The following is an 18,754-nucleotide window of genomic DNA, read 5'->3' as shown; positions in this document are numbered from 1 at the left end:
GGGAATTCGTGGGTCTGTCCCCAGGGCCTGGCGCAGATACCGCGGGGAGGGACTTGCCCGCTGCTGCAGCCTGGCAGGGAGTCAGAGCCCTTGGGGGCAGGAGGAGTGGGGAACTGCAGCCCATCAAGCCCAGTGGATTCCAGCAAACACATGGCTTTTGTAACCCTGTTTCTCCACCAGGGGCTTTGTGAGGCTTGGAGGACCTCAGGACACAGACCACCTCTCTGGCCCATACCTCTCCTGAGCTGAATTCCTAGGCTAGGTTGTGGCATTTGTCAGGGTTTCTGGGATGAATCGCTATCACTGGCTCATAGCAGGACGGAGCCCTGCCTGTGCCCCCAGGGAAACTTCTCCAGCCCGGCTCCTTCTTTATACAGGCCAGCAATTTATACACCCGGCCTTGTTCTACCCAAGTGCCCAGTGCCTTGTCTTCTGGACACCTGCAGTGCACACTGACCTGCTACCTCCATGGACACAACACCCCAGTTCACAGGTCTTACCCCAGTTCATCAGTCTCCTTAGCACCAGGCACTTAGGGTTCTAGTGAAACCAAACTGAAGTTTATTTAACAGAGCCTGAGCCAGAGATTCAAATCAAAGCAAGTAGAAGGGTTTGGAAACGTAAGGTTCCAGGCAAGGGAACAACAAAAGACGCAATCAAAAGTCGACACTCGTTAGCAAGTTCCTGTCCTGTCTAATAGGGGATTTCTCACCCCCGGCCAGTCCTTACAGCTCAGGCCCACTGTTAATGAGACACCTTCCCCCGTCCCCTGACAAAGTCTGTCCTGTAATGGAGAACCACTTCTGCTTATATAATCACAGGCTAGTGGCTCTGAGCCCAGGACTCCTTTTCCAGGAGCTCGCCTGGGGTTCCCGTCTGTAATTCTCCGGCCAGGCCAGCCAGGAAATCCCGGCTGTCTCCATGGCTGTGCCTTGTTCTCAGCATGGCTTGATAGCTCAGACCTGCCTGCTCAGGTGACAAGTTTCACTGGGGTAATAGTAATAGGATGAAATTTAATAGTGAAAAGTGCAAGGTCATGCATTTAGGTTTTAATTACAAGAATTTCTGTTATAAACTGGGGACACATTACTTGGAAGTAACAGAGGAGAAGGACCTCGGAGTATTGGTTGACCACAGGATGACTATGAGCTGCCAACATGATATGGTTGTGAAAAAAGCTCATGCAGTCTTGGGATGCATCAGGCGAGGTATTTCCTGTAAAGATAAGGCGGTATTAGTACCATTATACAAGGCCCTGGTGAGCCCTCATCTGGAATACTGTGTGCAGTTCTGGTCTCCCATGTTTAAGAAGGATGAATTCAAACTGGAACAGGTACAGAGAAGGGCTACTAGGATGATCCAAGGAATGGCAAACCTGTCTTATGAAAGGAGACTCAAGGAGCTTGGCTTGTTTAGACTAAGCAAAAGAAGGCAGAGAAGAGAGATGATTGCTCTCTGTAAATATATCAGAGGGATAAATACCATGGAGGGAGAAGAATTATTTAAGCTCAGTATCAATGTGAACACAAAACAAATGGATATAAACTGGCCTTCAGGAAGTTTAGACTTGAAATTAGATGAAGGTTTCTAACCATCAGAGGAGTGAAGTCCTGGAACAGCCTTCCAAGGGGAGCAGTGGGGGCAAAAGACCTATCTGGCTTCAAGACTAAGCTTGATTAGTTTATGGAGGGGATGATATGATGGGATAGCCTAATTTTGGTAATTAATTGATCTTCGACTACTAGCGGTAGATTTGCCCAATGGCCTGAGGTGGGATCATAGAATCATAGAATATCAGGGTTGGAAGGGACCCCAGAAGGTCATCTAGTCCAACCCCCTGCTCAAAGCAGGACCAATTCCCAGTTAAATCATCCCAGCCAGGGATATTCGGTGGGGTGGGATCTGAGTTACTACAGAGAATTCTTTCCTGGGTGTCTGGCTGGTGAGTCTTGCCCACATGCTCGGGGTTTAGCTGATCGCCATATTTGGGATCAGGAAGGAATTTTCCCCCAGGGCAGATTGGCAGAGGCCCTGGGGGTTTTTCGCCTTCCTCTGCAGCGTGGGACATGGGTCACTTGCTGGAGGAGTCTCTGAACCTTGAAGTCTATAAACCACGATTTGAGGACTTCAGTAGCTCAGACATAGGTGAGGGGTTTGTTACAGGAGTGGGTGGGTGAGATTCCGTGGCCTGCGTTGTGCAGGGGGTCAGACTAGACGATCATAATGGTCCCTTCTGACTTTAAAGTCTATGAGTCTATTATTCAGCAGGTTGGAAAGCCAGGACCCTGCACATCACATTCCTTGCAAGTCGTTTCCCGTCCAGACCTCTTGCAATGGCCATGACAGTCAGCTAGTTCTGAGCTTTTGGCTGACACCCCACTCGACCCCTTCCAGTGAAGATGGTCAGATACAGGGGTAGGGTTGCCAGGGGTCCAGTTTTCGAGGGGAACATCTGGTTGAGAAGGGGAACTGGCAGCCCAGCTGCCTGGATGTTAAAAGTCCAGTTACCTGCAGTAACCGGCCTCCGCCACCCAGGGGTGGGAGGAGTAGCTGCTGCTGTTCCTGCCCCCCAGCCCAACTGAACTGATTGCTCCCGGACCGGGCTCCAAAGTACGGGCCGGAGCCGTATGGGCGGGGTAACCTGTCTGCCTCTCCACCCCACTGTGCCTTGATTTCCTCAGCCTCTCGCTCCAGGGACCCCCCCTGACCTCCCCTTCCATTGTGCCTCAGTTCCCCTCCCTGGCCCCTCGCTCCAGGGACCAACCACCCCCCCCCCCACGCATAGACACAGTTGTGCCCAGATTGGGCAGGCCCCGCATCACCTCCTCTCAGCCCAGCTCTGCAGGTGGCAGGTGAGTGCTGGAGGATGGGGGGATTGTGATCTCCCAGGGCAGGGCCCTGCTCCTGTATTTCTCTGGAAGGCCCAGCCATATCCTGAGTGCAGAGATCCAAGGCCAATAGGATAGTGGGAGGCAGGCCAGGGTTGAGAGGTTGTATGCGGCTACTTCAAAGGCCTTCAAAGGAGCCAGTGTGATGCCAACTCAGCTTGGATCTGGGGCCAGGAGAAAGGAAGCTTTGTCCCCATTCTAGAGCTGGGACCTAGCTTGCCCAAGAAAGGACCCATGCCGACTGTCAGTCACGTGGCCTAATGCATGCCTGGCAGGTGCTCCTCTCCCATGGGGACAGCTCCAGTGAGAGCCTACGCAGAGCAGGCTAAGAGCAGGGCCCACCGGCCACCCTTCCTGCCTCCCCAGAGGCCTGGGGACCCTGAGCCCTTCAAGTCACTAAGGGATGGGCAATCTCTGCAGGGCTTTCCTTCCCGCCGCAGAGGCATAGGTGTCCTTGGCTCCCAGATTCATCCACCCATGGTTACTGGGCCCATGGGTTACTCCCGGGAGAATTCCATGCCAAGAAAATTAAAAATTCTGTGCACAATATTTTAAAATTCTGCATATTTTATTTTTCAAAATAACACAATATAATCACACCAGTTCCATTATTTTGGTAATTTATTTCAAAATACGTTTCAGCAAGTGTATCTGTAACAATGCAGACAACAAAAAAGGATTCAGACAATGTTTTTTGACAAACAGATTGCTTACTAGGCATATTATTACAGAACTGGGAGTAATTCATTTAAACTACAATACAGGACCATATTTCCTGCACCCAGTGATGAGCGGCCAAAATCTTAACAATGGGTTCCCTCCTCACCCCACGAGGGGGTCATTGCCCACCCCCGCCCCCCAGGACTTCTGTCCCATCCAACCCCCCCACATTCCTTGACGCGCCCCCCCCCCAGGACACCTGCCCCATCCACCCCCCTCCCCTGTCCCCAGAACCAGGCAGGAGGGTCTCGTGGGCCACCATAGTGGGTGCCCACCCTATTCCTAAGAGCCAGAGGGACCTGGCGGGGGGCGAGGTGGGGAGTCCCGGAAGTGCTCACCTGGGGCAGCTCCCAGGAAGCATCTGGCAGGTCCTTGGCAGCAGAAAAGGACCTGGGGTTACAGTGGATGAGAAGCTGGATATGAGTCAGCAGTGTGCCCTTGTTGCCAAGAAGGCCAATGGCATTTTGGGATGTATAGGTAGGGGCATTGCCAGCAGATCAAGGGACGTGATCGTTCCCCTCTATTCAACATTGGTGAGGCCTCATCTGGAGTACTCTGTCCAGTTTTGGGCCCCACACTACAAGAAGGATGTGGAAAAATTGGAAAGAGTCCAGCAGAGGGCAACAAAAATGATTAGGGGGCTGGAACACATGACTTATGAGGAGAGGCTGAGGGCACTGGGGATGTTTAGTCTGCGGAAGAGAAGAATGAGGGGGGATTTGATAGCTGCTTTCAACTACCTGAGAGGTGGTTCCAAAGAGGATGATTCTAGACTGTTCTCAGTGGTAGCTGATGACAGGACAAGGAGTAATGGTCTCAAGTTGCAGTGGGGGAGGTTTAGGTTGGATATTAGGAAAAACTTTTTCACTAGGAGGGTGGTGAAGCACTGGAATGCGTTACCTAGGGAGGTGGTAGAATCTCCTTCCTTAGAAGTTTTTAAGGTCAGGCTTGACAAAGCCCTGGCTGGGATGATTTAATTGGGGATTGGTCCTGCTTTGGGCAGGGGGTTGGACTAGATGACCTCCTGAGGTCCCTTCCAACCCTGATATTCTATGATTCTATGATTCTCTGGCTCCTAGGTGGTGGGGGAGCGTAGCTAGGGAGGGAGCAGGGGGAACGGCTGCTCCCCACACTGATCACATCAAAAGTGTCGCCTTAAGCACTGACTCCCTGGGTGCTCCAGGGCTGGACCAAAATTTGGAGGGTGCAGAGCCCCCACCGGCAGCTCCCTGCCCCATGCCCAGCCCCAGCTCACCTCGACTCTGCCTCCTCCCCTGAACACACCGCCCGGCTCTGCTTCTCTGCCCCCCTCCCCCACTTCCCACGAATCAGCTGTTCGGCGGGAAGCCAGGGAGGGCTGAGAAGCAGGTGGTGGCTTCACACTCAGGCCCAGGGAGGTGGAGGTGAGCTGGGGTGGGGAGCGGTGCCCCTACTCCGTCCCCCCCCCCCCAGGTTACCTGCTGCGGTGCAGGCGGCCCTCCTCATCCCCCCCCCCCCCCCGAGCTCACCTCTGCTCCGCCTCCGCCTCCCTGGGCCTGAACGTGAAGCTGCCGCCTGCTTCTCAGCCTGCCCTGGCTTCCCGCCGAACAGCTGATTCTTGGGAAGCCGGGGGCGGGGCGGAGAAGCAGAGCGGGGCGGCGTGTTCAGGGGAGGAGGCGGAGGCAGAGGGGAGCTGGGGCCAGGCACGGGGTGGGGAGCTGCAGGTGGGGGCTCTGCACCCACCAGATTTTCCCCGTGGAGGCTCCAGGGATGGAGCGCCCGTGGAGTCAGCACTTAAGGCGCCACTTTTGGCTGGTTAAATTTAGAAGCCCTTTTAGAACTGTTTCTCCCTTGTGGAACAACCGGTTCTAAAAGGGCTTCTAAATTTAACAACCAGTTCTAGCGAACCGGCTCTAGCTCACCACTGCCTGCACCCCCCAGAAAAAGCAGTGCAAAGGCTTGGGGGAGTCAGGAGTAATGGAGGAGCTGAGGGAGGGAGAAGGAGCCTTGGAGTGAACCTGGAGGGGTGTTGGGTGTGGGTGGGAGAAGTATGGAACAGATTTGTGGGGGGTGGAGGGATTGTTGGGGAGCTTTCCCCATGCAGACCCTGGCTGATCCCAAGCCTCTCCCATTTAGACAAGCACATCTGCCCCTGTCCCCATGTGGCCCTGCAGCCCCCTCCCACTCAGCCCCTGGCTCAATGCTGTCACCCTGCTAGCTTCTGTGTCCCCCCCAGCAGCCCCATGTGCACGACTCTCTGACCCTCCCCCCACACACACACACATCCTGTGCCTCTTGTCACGGAGTCCCTGGGCGATATTCTGGAACTGCTCCCCATGAAGCCAGGCAGGACTCTAGGGAAGTCTCCTTTCTGTGAGCAGCCTGTCTGCAGGACACACAGCTCACACAGCTTCCACCTTCCTGGGTCTGACCTCGGAGCATTCAGCATCCTCTGCCCCTCCATGCGCTTCCCACAGTGAGTCCGCTCAGGTGGGGTCCTGGGGAAGCCAGAGGGTCCTGCCCCACAACTTCGCAGTCAGACGTGACTCTCAGCCAGCCAGTAAAACAGAAGGTTTATTAGACGACAGGAACATGGTCTGAAACAGAGCTTGTAGGTGCAGAGAACAGGACCCCTCAGCTGGGTCCATTTTGGGGGGCAGTGAGCCAGACAACCACGTCTGCACTTCACTCCATGTCCCCAACCAGCCCCAAACTGAAACTCTCTCCAGCCCCCCCCCCGGTCTTTGTCCCTTTCCCCGGCCAGGAGGGCACCTGATTCCTTTGTTCTCCAACTCTTTAGCTTTCAACTTGCAGGGGGGAAGGACCCAGGCCATCAGTTGCCAGGAAACAGGGTGTCGGCCATTCTCTGTGTCCAGACCCCTGCACACACCTGCCCTTTAGGGCTCTGCAGTGATCATACACCCTTACCCCACCCCCTAGATACTTAAGAACTGCACAGGGGAACCTGAGGCACCCCACACTATTCAGAGGAAACATTAAGAACAGTCCCACTTTGTCAGACCTCCTAACCTGGCTCTGTGGGCAGGGTGCTGTGATGAATGCAACTGTGGTCAGCTGTTAGTCTGTTCTGGTGCTACAGCAGCCTCTGGTGGGAGAAAGGCAGAACTGCAGCACTTCTCAGGCAGAATGTATTTTCTGCACAGAAAAACAAATTCTGCACTGGACATGAATTCTGCACATGCGCAGTGGTGCAGAATTCCCTCAGGAGTAAGGGGTGCTCAGCAGCTGTTGTTTGGCCTGGCCACGCCTGGCGCCTGCTGAGTCGGGTTGGTTCCTAGCAGGTGCCTGGGACCTTCCCACTGAAATGCTGGCAGCTGAGTGCTTAGCCAGGAGGTCCTGGCTTTTAAAGGCAAGGCTCCCTAGGAGCCAGCGAGGAAAGCATGGGGTGCTAGCTGGAGCCAGGCTGCCCCCAGGCCCACATGCCAATGTGCATGCTGCCCAATGTCTTGGTGCTAGTCCCTCCCAAGCCCCCCCCCGTACTCCCATGCCCTCCCACATTCCTCCTCTAGAGCCTGGTGCCCGGGGCTGAAGACACGGCCTGCTTTGGCACTGCCCTTCTCTGAGCACAGCTGCCACGGAAACAGGGTCCTGGGTTCTCTAGAATTCTGTCCGCCTGTTCTAGAGCCCACAGGGGCCGGTTGCCATGGCACAGCAGTGCACTCCATGCCACCCGCCACCCACAAGGGCCTTGCTGTTGAGCCTCCCTTGCCACAGACAAGGCCCTTGAATCAGTCTTCGTTGACCCGCTGTTCCCCAGCCCGGCACTCTCCAGCTCCTGCGGTTAGGGGGAACTGACAATTGGCCAGGTGACTTGGCAAGTGCTGGGACCGGGGGGCTCTGTGCTGAGCGTGGCAGAGTCTCTGTGGGGTCATGGGTACAGCAGTGGGTGTCTCTCCGGAGCCCCCAGCTGGGGCTGTGATGTTCTCAGCTCGTACTGGCTCAGCAGGGTTGGGGCAGGTCAGTTATTAGATGGGAGACTTCTCAGGATAGAATCAGTGCTGACCCCCAGGACCCAGGTGGTGCGAGGGGTGCTGTGCTGCAGGGAGCTCGAGAGGGGGTGCTCTCCTCTCTGAGTCAGCGCTGACCTCAATGCCCCAGCATGGCACTGGGGATGCTGTGTTGCTGTCAGCAATGCTTGGGGTACTTGCTGCTGGATGTGCTCTTTTGACTGAGATGAGTCCAAGGTCCTAACTGCCTGTGGTCCTTTGAGATCCCACCCCGGTTTTTGTGACGTGCTGATGTCCTGGCCAAAGCCCAGCTCGGGGGATTCCATTCTGCCTCTCAGTTCCCCCTGTATTTTCAAGTAGATCGGGGCTTCTTTTGCCCCTACTGTTGTGTGGTGTTACAGCGGCTGTTAAGCAGCTGCTGCATCCCACCCCAGAGGTGGCTGCATATCAGTGGCTGGGGAAGTGGTGGCTGTGGACAGAGTCTATGGAGCCCTTTGGGATCCTCCCAGATGGCAACATGAGATATTAACTTGGGGCTTGGCTTCTTGGGGCTTTTCCCAGCTCTACCACTGACTCCAGGGTGACTTGGTGGAGGCACGTCCCAGCTCTGTGCCTTAGTTTCCCCACTGCTGACATGGGCCTGATGAATTCCAGGGTTCACGGTATGTAGCACAGGGTGCATTTCCCTGCTGACTGGCTCCTCGCCCTTCCCTTGACAGCCCCCGTTGGTGTGGGCGAACGCCCACCTCCCAGGAGCAGCCATGCTACGAGGTGCCTTCATGCTTTGGAACCTCAGCTTCTTCAATGTGGAGAGGACCCTGGCACGCAGGATGCAGCAGAACGCGCATTACCCCTTCCAGGTGCAGCAGCCCAATGGTGAGGAGCACTCCCCGGCACCAGGCCCTGGAGGTCTCCAGGGTACATGGTCCCACATCACCCGAAGCTCCTGGAGGTGTTTGAGATGCCCACAGGAGGATGTGTCTGATGCAGCGTCGTGGGGTTGGTGTGTCATGAAGAGGGACCATGAGACCGCCTTCGGCACTCCAGAAACTGCTCTGGAACCCATTAATGTTCTGCACACCCTGCTCCAGAACCTACTGGTGCTCTGCCTACTCCTCTTCAGAACCCAGTGGCTTCCTGCCTGCTCTGGAACTCACTAACGTTCTGCACAACCCATTCCAGAACCTACAAATGTTCAGCCTGCCCCACTCCAGAATCCACACGCCTCCTGCCTTCCCTGCTCCAGAACCCACTCCAAAACTAGCAAGGGTTGCCCTCCCAGCTCCACAACCAGCCTCCCCTGCTCCATACTCTGCTCTGGAGCTTGCAAACACTCTTCTTTCCCCTCTCCGAAATAGCAATCGTCTGTCCTCCATTCCAGAGCCCACTCTAGAACTCACTGCCATGCTGGCTCCTGCACTCCAGAACCTGCTCTGGAACCTGCTTCTGTCTGCTCTCCTCCAGAAACTGTTCCGGACCCCACAGAGGTTCTGCCTTCCCCACTCCAGAAACCACAATTGTTCTGTCTTCCTGCTCCAGAGCCAGCAAGAGTTCTGCATTACATACTGCAGAGCCCATTCTGGGACCGGCACTTGCTCTGCCTTCCCTGCTCCAGACTGTGATCTGGAACCCACAAATGCGCTGCCTTCCCTGCTCCAAATTGTGCAACCGTTCAGCTTCCTTGCTCTGGAACCCTCTGGCATTCTGCCTGCCCCAGGGAACTCACTGCCTTGGCGCGAGTGCCTATGGCACCTTACGCTGACTGGCACACGCCAAAGGGAAGAGCCTGCCACCTGCTCCCATTGTGTGCTCGGCCCTCTGGCTCAGGGGACAGAGTGAGCTGGTCTTAGAATTGAAGGTCCCAGGTTTGATCCTTGCTGCTGGCCTGCCTGGGGCAGCCCCAGGCTTGTCCCCCCAGTGTGGTGATTCTCCTGGGGCCTTGCTTGCATGGGGACAGGTGGGTCTGGGTCCTGGCCCCATGCTGAGCTCTCTCTATCACCCCCAGTGTTTGTCATGGAGTATTACAAGGACACGCTGTGGAAGGGGGCCCTGATCTTCCTGCTCTGTGTCTTGGGCGGTGTCTTCTACCTCAAGAGTGAGAAGGTAGGAGAGCCCGTGGCTGGTCCCAGGCTGTGCCCCAGAGCCCCCCGACTGGGGCCAGGCAAAGGGCATTGTTTCCATTCCCCGCCCCCGGGGTGGGTTATAGCTAACTGGGAACCCCTCACCCCCAAGTCCTCCAGCTACTTCCCCATCCTGGGAGCTGTGGCCAGCAGGTCCCTCTCGCTTGCTCGCCCTGCCTCCACCCCCCAGCTCTGGGTCTTGGCTCCCAGGTCCATCCCCCACAGGTCTCCCAGGATTACTCCGGCTTCTTCATCTACGGGATCCTGGTCGGCCTCTGGCTCCTCCTCAGCTCCATGCACAAGCGGCACCTGGTCATCAACCACGCCCGGGGCTGCTACCAGATCTACATCAAGAGGCAGCTGTGGGAGGAGGGGCCCTTGTACCAGATCTACGTCCGGCTGACGGCCCAGACGGACGGTACGGCCCCTGCCCAGGGAGAGGGGCCTGGGGCAGCCGCCCCCTGCACAGGACTCTCACCCCTCACCGGCTGCCTCTGTCCTGTCCTGTCCTGCAGCCTACGGGAAATGCTTCTACAGCCTCATCATCAACGGCTACGGGCTGGAGGTGCTGGCCCTGGCTAGCCTGTCCGACAAGTACGAGGTGAGCAGCCCGGCCTGGCCCTGCTCTGCCGGGCACCGCGCTGGACCCTGGTGCATGCCGCCACCAAAGCCACGAGCCTGCTGTGAACCTGAGAGATCAGCGAGAGCTCAATTCCACCCCACCACCTGGCCCGCAGCCCTGCTAGCCCAGCCCTGGGTGCCCCCCAGCTCTGCCTGTACCCCTCACTCCCAACCCACAGCCCCTGCCAGCCCAACCCTGGGTGCCCCCCAAGCCCTGCCGGTGCCCCTCACTTCTGGCCCACAGCCCTGCTAGCCCAGCCCTGGGTGCCCCCCAGCTCTGCCGGTCGACCCACAGCCCCTGCTAGCCCAGCCCTGCCCCCCCAGCTCTGCCCATGCCCCTCACTCCCAACCCACAGCTCCTGCCAGCCCAACCCTGGGTCCCCCCAAGCCCCGCACTCCCAGCGCCCCGCACTCCCAACCTGAAGGCCCCTGCCAGCCCAGCCGTGGGCTCCCCCCAAACCCTGAGCTCTGCTGGTGCCCCTCAACCCTGACCCTGCTAGCCCAGCTGAGTTTGCACAGTTGTTGGCAGGCCGGGGGGCTGCTTTGGAGCATGGGGCTCTCAGGACAAGTGTGTGTGTGTGGGAGGGGGGTGTTTGGGGGTGCTCGTGTTCCCAGGCCCCATGGCAAGGTCAAGCAGTGAAGGGGCCATGGATGCTGAGTGCCCTCTTCCAGGGTGTGGGGGAGACACCCTGGGGCAGGTGCTTGGTGGGGGTACGCCCATCTCCGTCCACATCCCCTCGCCTGGCCTCATGTCCCCACCCTGCAGGTGCCCACCCACTGTCCCTGGGCCTCTGCCCCGGCCTCATGCCCCCTGCCCTGCCTGTCGCCCCTCAGCAGATGGAGTTTCTGGGCAGGCGGATCGCGCGCAAGCTCAAACTCAACTACTTCGACTACCTGGATGTGTCCACACACCACGTGATCCGCCACCGGCCCCCGCTGGAGCGGGACAGGGACCTGCAGGTTTGAGGGGGGGGCCAAGCCCCAGTAAAACTTGGCCTCCCTCTCCGCTCGCAGCTGTTTGCACTGGGGGACCCTGCTGGTCCCCCCCACTCTGGGGCTGGCGGGGGTGGGAGCGGCCCCTGCAGTATATCCACTGGGGCTTTGCCCCATCCCTAGCCCTGGGGCCCACCCTGCAGATCTCCCCCCCGATCCCTCCCCCACCCTGCCGCCGACTGTCACCCCCCTGCCAGCCCCACAGCCAGCCAGGCTTCCCCCCGCCCCTCCACAGCTGGCCCTTGGGTGGGGACATGGAACCAATGGGGGGCCGCGGGAGTGGGGGCCGCGGGAAGCAGCCTGGGCACCTCGGCCTGGCCAGCAGCCCCACGTCCTGCCTCAGAGGCTGTGTCTGATGGTCCCTCCTCCGGGTGAGGGCGGGCACCTCCCACGTCACTCCCTGGGCGATCGGCCATACGGCTGTGCCAACCACCCAATTGAAAAGAGCCCCCGGGCCTGCAAGGGGCCGACCCCCGTCACGTCTAGGAGGGAGCAGCTGCCTGACCCCCCAGGGGTCTCAAACCCGCCCCTCTCCCGCCACAGAGCTAGCCCTGGGGATTGCAGCGCCCCCAGGCTGCCGCAGTGCTCCGGGCTCCCCCAGATCCGCCTGTTCAGAGCATCACCCAGCTGGCCCGGTTCCTCCCCCGAGGGCTGGCCCAGGCCTGAGGTGCTGGCCAGGAGGGGGCTGGGGCTGTCTAGGCTGTGGGCACGCTTGTCCATGGAGGCTGGGGATGGGCGAGACCATCCCTGTCCCGTGCTGGGGACCTGGGGGATGCTCCAGCCATGCAGGGCAGGGGCACCTGGCTGCGTCTCTCTGCTCCGGCCTGCTGGAAACCATCGGGCAATGTTTCGGCCCATGGCACTGCCCTGTGCGAGCTGCCCTGCACGGCCCCCCAGACAGAGCAAGTCCTGGCCCCTGGGCTAATGGGGGCCCAGTCCCTGCCTCGCCGGCTGAGGTCTGCGGCTTGCTGCCTTCCCTTCTCCTAGCCACGGGGCTGCCATGCCATGTTCCCCCGCTAGGTGGGGCACGTCACACTCCAACCAGTTCGGTGGCTCCGAGCCCTGGGCTGTGTGTGTGTGGGGGGGGGTGTGGGGGCGGTTTGCAAAGCCCTAGGATCAAACACACACACCCCGGCCCCCCGGCGCTGTTCTGGCTGAACTGGGCCCTGCAACTGGGGGAGGAGGATGTGCGGGTCGGGGTAAGAGGTGACCAAGGGGATTCCGTGACACTGGGCAGGTCCCGTCCCTGTCTGTGCCTCAGTTTCCCCATTGGCCATGGGGCTGGGGAGCCCGAGAGTGCTGAGGTGTGTGAAGGATGCCGGCGGCCGGTGGGCCCCCAGCCCAGAGAGCAGCGCCCGTCACTGCAGGGCAGCGCGGGGAGTCGAGCACTAGCCCAGCGCCTGCTTGGAGGTGCCCTGTGCTGGCGAGGGAGGGGTGCTGGGGCTGGCCTGGCCAGAGTGCGTGTTCACGCAGCCCAGGTGACTGGCAGCCAGCCGTGGGCACGGCTGAGCCCAGCCGGTCTCCTCCTGGCAAAGGGCTCTGCCCTCCGGTTGGCAGCTGCCCCGGGGCCAGGTCCTCCTGGGCTCCTCCGTGCTGGGCTGAGGTGCGTAGAGACACACACCTGCCTGCCCCTGCCTTAGCACACACAGACCCACACACGTGTGCCCACAGACACCCCCACATCACCGCCCAGCCCCCTGCTGCTGCCCACCCCCTGGCTGCTGCCCAGCCCCCTCACCACCGCCCAGCCCCACATCACCGCCCAGCCCCCTCACCACCGCCCAGCCCCCTCACCACCGCCCAGCCCCCTCACCACCACCCAGCCCCACATCACCGCCCAGCCCCCTCACCACCGCCCAGCCCCCTCACCACCGCCCAGCCCCACATCACCGCCCAGCCCCCTCACCACCGCCCAGCCCCACATCACCGCCCAGCCCCCTCACCACCACCCAGCCCCCTGCCGCTGCCCACCCCCTCACCGCCACCCAGCCCCCTCACCACCACCCAGCCCCACATCACCGCCCATCCCCCTCACCACCACCCAGCCCCACATCACCGCCCAGCCCCCTGCTGCTGCCCACCCCCTGGCTGCTGCCCATCCCCCTCACCACCACCCAGCCCCTCACCACCACCCAGGCCCCTGCCGCTGCCCACCCCCTGGCTGCTGCCCATCCCCCTCACCACCGCCCAGCCCCACACCACCGCCCAGCCCCACACCACCGCCCAGCCCCCTCACCACCGCCCAGCCCCACATCACCGCCCATCTCCGTCACCACCACCCAGCCCCACATCACCGCCCATCTCCGTCACCACCACCCAGCCCCACATCACCGCCCAGCCCCCTCACCGCCGCCCAGCCCCACATCACCGCCCATCCCCCTCACCACCACCCAGCCCCACATCACCGCCCAGCCCCCTCACCACCGCCCAGCCCCCTGCTGCTGCCCACCCCCTGGCTGCTGCCCATCCCCCTCACCACCACCCAGCCCCACATCACCGCCCATCCCCCTCACCACCGCCCAGCCCCACATCACCGCCCATCCCCCTCACCACCACCCAGCCCCACATCACCGCCCAGCCCCCTCACCACCACCCAGCCCCCTGCCGCTGCCCACCCCCTCACCGCCACCCAGCCCCCTCACCACCACCCAGCCCCACATCACCGCCCAGCCCCCTCACCACCACCCAGCCCCACATCACCGCCCAGCCCCCCCACCACCACCCAGCCCCCTGCCACTGCCCATCCCCCTCACCACCACCCAGCCCCACATCACCGCCCATCCCCCTCACCACCGCCCAGCCCCACATCACCGCCCAGCCCCCTCACCACCACCCAGCCCCACATCACCGCCCATCTCCGTCACCACCACCCAGCCCCACATCACCGCCCAGCCCCCTCACCACCACCCAGCCCCCTGCCGCTGCCCACCCCCTCACCGCCACCCAGCCCCCTCACCACCACCCAGCCCCACATCACCGCCCAGCCCCCTCACCACCACCCAGCCCCACATCACCGCCCAGCCCCCCCACCACCACCCAGCCCCCTGCCACTGCCCATCCCCCTCACCACCACCCAGCCCCACATCACCGCCCATCCCCCTCACCACCACCCAGGCCCCTGCCGCTGCCCACCCCCTGGCTGCCGCCCAGCCCCTGCCACTGCCCAGCCCCCTCACCACCACCCAGCCCCACATCACCGCCCATCCCCGTCACCACCACCCAGGCCCCTGCCGCTGCCCACCCCCTGGCTGCCGCCCACACCCCTCACCACCGCCCAGCCCCACATCACCGCCCAGCCCCCTCACCACCACCCAGCCCCACATCACCGCCCAGCCCCCTCACCACCACCCAGCCCCCTGCCGCTGCCCACCCCCTCACCACCACCCAGCCCCCTCACCACCACCCAGCCCCACATCACCGCCCAGCCCCCTCACCACCACCCAGCCCCACATCACCGCCCAGCCCCCTCACCACCACCCAGCCCCCTCACCACCGCCCAGCCCCACATCACCGCCCATCCCCCTCACCACCGCCCAGCCCCACATCACCGCCCAGCCCCCTCACCACCACCCAGCCCCACATCACCGCCCAGCCCCCTCACCACCACCCAGCCCCCTGCCGCTGCCCACCCCCTCACCGCCACCCAGCCCCCTCACCACCACCCAGCCCCACATCACCGCCCAGCCCCCTCACCACCACCCAGCCCCACATCACCGCCCAGCCCCCCCACCACCACCCAGCCCCCTGCCACTGCCCATCCCCCTCACCACCACCCAGCCCCACATCACCGCCCATCCCCCTCACCACCGCCCATCCCCCTCACCACCGCCCATCCCCCTCACCACCGCCCAGCCCCACATCACCGCCCAGCCCCCTCACCACCACCCAGCCCCACATCACCGCCCATCCCCGTCACCACCACCCAGCCCCACGTCACCGCCCATCCCCGTCACCACCACCCAGGCCCCTGCCGCTGCCCACCCCCTGGCTGCCGCCCACCCCGCTTACCACCACCCAGCCCCACATCACCGCCCAACCCCCTCACCACCGCCCAGCCCCACATCACCGCCCAGCCCCCTCACCACCACCCAGCCCCACATCACCGCCCAGCCCCCTCACCACCACCCAGCCCCACATCACCGCCCAGCCCCCTCACCACCACCCACCCCACATCACCGCCCATCCCCCTCACCACCGCCCATCCCCCTCACCACCGCCCATCCCCACATCACCGCCCAGCCCCGTCACCACCGCCCAGCCCCGTCACCACCGCCCAGCCCCGTCACCACCACCCAGCCCCGTCACCACCACCCAGCCCCGTCACCACCGCCCAGCCCCCTCACCACCGCCCAGCCCCCTCACCACTGCCCATCCCCCTCACCACCGCCCAGCCCCACATCACCGCCCAGCCCCGTCACCACCACCCAGGCCCCTGCCGCTACCCACCCCCTGGCTGCCGCCCAGCCCCCTTACCACCACCCAGCCCCACATCACCGCCCACCTCCTCTCACAACCACCCACCCCCTCACTGCCACCCACCCCCACGCCACTGCCCACACCCCTCACCACCACCCAGCCCCACATCACCGCCCATCCCCGTCACCACCACCCAGGCCCCTGCCGCTGCCCACCCCTTGGCTGCCGCCCACCCCCCTTACCACCACCCAGCCCCACATCACCGCCACCCACCCTCACAACCACCCACCCACCCCCTCACTGCCACCCCCCTCACAACCACCCACCCCCACGTCACTGCCCACCCCCCTCACCACCACCCAGCCCCACGTCACCTCCCATCCCCCTCACCACCATCCAGGCCCCTCCTACTGCCCACCCCCTGGCTGCCGCCCACCCCCCTTACCACCACCCAGCCCCACATCACCGCCCACCTCCTCTCACAACCACCCACCCAGCCCCACATCATCGCCCACCCCCCCTCACAACCACCCACCCCCATGTCACTGCCACCCCCTTCGCCACCACCCAGCTCCCCTGCTGCTGCCCACCCCCTGGCTGCCTTACCACCACCCAGCCCCTTACTTCCACCCCCCCTTGCCACCCCGCTGCCCCCTGCCACTGCCCAACCCCTCACTGCCACCCACCTCTTGGCTGCTACCCAGTCCCATGTCACTGCCTATCTCCCTCACCCGCCACCCACCACTGCCACCCACCCCCTCACTTCCACCCCCCTTGCCACCACCCAGCCCCCTGCCACTGCCCACTCCCCTCACCACCAACCCCCTCACTGCCATCCACCCCCCCTCACCAATACCCAGCCCCCTGCCACTGCCCACCCGCTCACTGCCACCCACCCTGCACTGCTGCAGAGGCAGGTGAGGACCAAGAGGGACAGCTCTGGGATGGGCAGGGTGACGGGGTGTGTGAGGAGAAGGTGAGGGGTGGGGGGGGCAGGGAGGTGAGGAGGCATTGGGGCAGGTGGGAGGGGTTAGATGGGGAGAGCAGCCAAGAAAACTGCCCCCTGGGGATGGGGAGGAAGCGGAGAGCACTAGGGGAGGGGTGTGATGCTGCCCGGGGGGGACCCAGGGCTGTGCGGCACTGCACTACACCTGCCCCGAGTGTGAGGACCATCTGTGCCGGCCGGGACCAGCTCCCCAGCTCTGCCGGCCACCAGCTGCACAAGCCCTCCCCGCTCTGCCTGCCAGGCCCCCCCGTCCCCGGCAGGCCAGTCCCAGGCCCTCGGAGCGCCCCCAGGAGCACCCGGCCCTTGCTCCGCTGGGCACGCGGCATTCACCCACCTGCAGCTCCCTGGGAACAGTGACGCCGGCTGCCCCGTCACCGCACGGACGCACACCCAGCGCTCCCAGACGGCTCTAGAGAAACCGAGGCAGAGGCCATGGCACAAGGTTCAGCGAGCCGAGTGATGGGCAGGAGACAGGCGGGCAGCAAATGGCCACCTGTCAAAGAAAACCATCGGACACGTTCTGGAGCCTCGAGCTCTTTAACAAGATACTTTCACCTCGAGAGCAACGCTCCCTCTGAGTCCTTCCAGCGTTGGACAGCCAGGCCTGGCTGTCATCTTCCACCAGTGGGACGGGGCAGCTGGCAGCTCCCTGCCCCCCGAGAAAGATCCCAGACACCTGTTTGCATCCCCAGATGTATCAGAACCATCCACCTGCCTTATTCACGAACCCCGGCCCCACCCCCGGGTGTCTTTGCCTGGATCCGTCTTTCGTGTAGCTTTCACAATCTCTTAATCAGCATCTGGCTCAGTCTGCAAACAGGCCTCCATCGGGACGCCCCATACACGGGGAGCAGACAAGCGTCTGTCACCCTGCCAGGAAAGAGCCTGCCCAAGACATGACACCTGGACTCTCCGCTGCCTCTCCCCCATGGCCAGAGCACAGCCGGGAGGGGAGAGGGGCCCACTGCTCAGCCAGCTTTGCCCCGGGATAGTGACAGGTCTGGTGAGCCAGCGGTGCAGCCACCCTGGGGTCAGGCGCTCCCCTAGGCTGGCCGGGAGTTCCAGTTTCTCGGCCCATGGTCCCGGCAGAGGGCAACGGAGAACCAACTCCTCTGCCCTCAGCCTGTGTGGTGCAGGTGGTGGGCGGGAGGGAGCAGTGGGGCTGGACGGCTGGAAGGGGCTGTGCAGCAAACACATGGTTTGGGTCCCCGACCCAGCCCCGCTCTAGGGCCCGGCACTCAGCACACCTGGGCAATCAGGGTCCAGAGACCCCAGGGGGAGAACCAGAGGTTTAAACCCACCCGCCCATAAGCAGTTAAACCAGCCGTTGGCGTGTTATGTCAGTTTGCGGCATGGCCCCTCCCAGCCGGCAGGCACCATGCGGCCAGGTCAGGGGTGAAGGGATGTGTGCCTAGGCCCTTGCAACAGCAATGTGACCAGCCCCACCTCGCAGCCTGGCAGGGAGGGGCTAGCGGATGAGCCCGGCTTCGGGCCCTGAGCCATTGTCCGTCCCAGGATAAAACTGCGGGAAAAGGAAGCGCCAGGCTTCGGCCACTGAGAAAGGAGGGAACTTTCCCCACTGGAGTCTCTACAGCGAGTGACGCAAACAACCGCAAACCCGGCCACAATGGAAGGGCTTTGAGTGAGCAGCCCTGGGGCACAGTCCCGCGGCAGGAGGCTGGCCAGGAAGCCGGGAGCCCTCCTGTAGCTGCAGGGACACGGTGGGACTGGTTTAGGGCACCAGGGAACGCTACTTGCACCCAGGACTTTGTCTAGGCTGGAAGTGTAACACCCGAGGGTGCATCGTTACTGTCTGTGTAACTCGGTGGGTTTGCTCCCCTCCCCCCACAGCCCTATTTCCTCTGGGAATCTGCAGTTTTCCCATGAAATAAACGTTTATTTTCCCCCCAAGCCGGTCACTGGGGTGCAAACTGGGGGGAGCGCGTGCCCCAAAGTGAGCTGGTGTCTGGGGGGCTGGTTTCATGCTGACGCACCAGAGGGGACGGTCCCAGGGCCTGAGCATTAAGAACTCGGAGGGTGGAT

The 18,754-nt window shown here is 62.2% G+C and overlaps 1 protein-coding gene across 1 annotated transcript; it reads left to right on the top strand.

The window, feature by feature from the left end:
• The first annotated feature begins 8,316 nt into the window (after positions 1 to 8,316).
• On the top strand, positions 8,317 to 17,171 carry CATSPERQ (catsper channel auxiliary subunit theta). Its single transcript, XM_078851920.1, has 6 exons — positions 8,317 to 8,431; positions 9,561 to 9,658; positions 9,901 to 10,093; positions 10,191 to 10,276; positions 11,131 to 11,256; positions 16,953 to 17,171. The coding sequence occupies exons 1-6, from the start codon at positions 8,317 to 8,319 to the stop codon at positions 17,169 to 17,171; spliced, it is 837 nt and encodes a 278-aa protein (XP_078708046.1).
• The last annotated feature ends 1,583 nt before the right edge of the window (positions 17,172 to 18,754 follow it).

Source organism: Lepidochelys kempii, chromosome 2, assembly GCF_965140285.1.
Source record: "Lepidochelys kempii isolate rLepKem1 chromosome 2, rLepKem1.hap1, whole genome shotgun sequence".
NCBI lineage: Eukaryota > Metazoa > Chordata > Testudines > Cheloniidae > Lepidochelys > Lepidochelys kempii.
Note: the sequence above shows the minus strand (reverse complement) of the source record. Positions and strands in the feature narration are given on the sequence as shown.

Coding starts and splice junctions, on each gene's coding strand:
- CATSPERQ (XM_078851920.1), top strand. CDS start 8,317: ATGCTACGAGGTGCCTTCATGCTTTGGAACCTCAGCTTCTTCAATGTG. Junction 10,094..10,190: donor GCTGACGGCCCAGACGGACG/GTACGGCCCCTG, acceptor CCTGTCCTGCAG/CCTACGGGAAATGCTTCTAC. Junction 10,277..11,130: donor GCCTGTCCGACAAGTACGAG/GTGAGCAGCCCG, acceptor GTCGCCCCTCAG/CAGATGGAGTTTCTGGGCAG.